At 51.6% G+C, this 2,017-nt stretch overlaps 1 protein-coding gene across 1 annotated transcript in view; it reads left to right on the top strand.

Moving 5' to 3' along the window:
- LOC119593365 overlaps positions 1-2,017 on the top strand; it is a gene marked incomplete in the record, with an annotated part of 6,702 nt that overhangs the window by 4,136 nt on the left and 549 nt on the right. Inside the window, 1 exon segment of the mRNA XM_037942295.1 lies at positions 1-2,017. Coding sequence (XP_037798223.1) covers positions 1-1,174 — 1,174 coding nt within the window.

Here is a 2,017-nt window from a genome sequence, read left to right as displayed (position 1 = left end):
TCCACGGCAAGGACGTGGGGGAGCTAGGACTGCTGGTGAGTCAAGAGCTGGAGGAACACATTCAGAAAATGAGGAACCCCGTGAATCGTGGCTTCATGGGGAGTATCGGGCTTCTCATAGTGATCTGAGCCAGACTGCAACTCAAGACCTAGCTTACATCCCCCGCCAATACCACGGGAGAGATCCTCACCCCACTTCCACTCATCCTTTACACATTCCACACCAACAAGAGTCCTTTAGATACAGAACGGAATCATCCATGGAAAGTGAAGAACTGCAACAGCGGTCTTCAAGAGAACGTCGCTATACAACTGAAAAAGCAGGAAAGGAGGATGCCCAGGAGAGAATGCATAGTGGAAGACGTCCAAGGTATGTGGTATCTTCATTGGAGAGTGAAGAACTCAATGACCACCTAGGGCATAGTGAGCGCGAACCATGCACAACTGACAGTGAGGCAGAGGATCGCACAACACACTATGATGAAGATGAGTCACGAGACCCTTCATGTTACACAGGCCATTCTCGGGAGCTTGATGATGCCGTGGCTTCTCGTGGAGCTGCCCCAGTGACTTCTATGACCTCCCAGGAGCTTGGTGATCATCTGAGTCGTGACCTGAAGCAGTATCAGTCCCGCAGGACTCGCCAACATCAAGAGGATAAACGAGAAGCAGAGGGTGATGAGGGCAGACACGGAGAAGAATTACAACGATCCCAAAGCCAGGTATCCTTCAGTCGTGACAACGTACAGAATGAAGTCTTTTTAGAGTTCGACAATATATTTCGGCAACATGGGCAGTATCTGAGTGGAGACCCTATACCCCCAGCCTCTACACTGGGCCGTGTCTCCAGGCGTACCACCGACACACTCCTCTCTGTATCTCGCACCAACACGCCTGACTCTATTGATATGTCACATCACCATTCCTCCCACCACCGCGACCATCGCACAAGTGATCTGCCTTCTCCGCCTTCCCCGCCTACAACGCCACCAAGATTCTCTCCACCGCCAGCGCCGCCCCGACCCCCCAAACCTGGTCACCTGAGTCAGCCAGGCACCCCCTCCCCAAAGGCAAATCGCGCACGTCCTCCTTCCCCGGGGGAAGCTCCTCCTTCTCCACCGCGGCATCAGCGTCCCTCTGGCAACAGGAATAGTGAAGAAGAGCGTCTTATCTGACAAAAAGCTGTGGGGCGAAGTTTCAGACCTTAGAAGCCCTGCCTTCTGTGCTCTCCCGCGCTGATCAACCCTTGGCAAAATGCTCGAAGAGAGCTTAAAGGCGAGAGAGGGTGCCTGTGTGTGCGGCGCATCTTGAGGTGCGCCCTGTAAACGTTAACAACTCGTGTGCACACCGGTGGCATCCCTCCCTCGCTCCCTTGAGAAGCAGCAGTCCCGCACTTCGCCTGTCGGAGAAGTCCTTCTTGGTGGAGAAAGGATGAAGGAGTGCACCGTAATGGCCAGGCTTTGGCACTGGGGGTCGTCAACGTCGTCAACATGTATACTCAAGAAATATTGCAGAAGCTTCTTAGATTTCGTATAAGATGCGAAATGGCCAAGAAGCTGCAATAGGATGCCTTAATTGTACTTATTCTGGCGTAATAAGGGCTTGTGGTGGCGGTTGGTGGTGGAGGGAACACGCACTAGTGATAGGGACGAAGATTACCATTAGCTCATGCTAGTGTCTGGGTTGGCTTAGTTAACCGGCGGGATGGAGGCGTACGCGGTCGCTTGGCTCAGTGGTTCTCCGTTGCAGTGGCTGGCGAAGCCACGACCAAGCCAATTCCATCACAGTAATTGCAGTGACCGTGTATCATTGCCATTCCATTGGTTTCTATTCTATATATAAAATAACTTAGTGGTCACGGTTATCGTAGTTGTCAACACTGTCTTAATAAAAAAAAAACATTTAGTGGTGGTTTTAAAGTAAAGCCTTTGCACACCGTTATGTGATGTCATTGTCGCTTAATCACCTACCACCACCAACAGAATCCACCCGCGAGCAATTTTTCTTTGCTCCACTGA

The sequence above is a fragment of the Penaeus monodon genome, chromosome 32 (genome assembly GCF_015228065.2).
Source record: "Penaeus monodon isolate SGIC_2016 chromosome 32, NSTDA_Pmon_1, whole genome shotgun sequence".
NCBI lineage: Eukaryota > Metazoa > Arthropoda > Malacostraca > Decapoda > Penaeidae > Penaeus > Penaeus monodon.
Note: the sequence above shows the minus strand (reverse complement) of the source record. Positions and strands in the feature narration are given on the sequence as shown.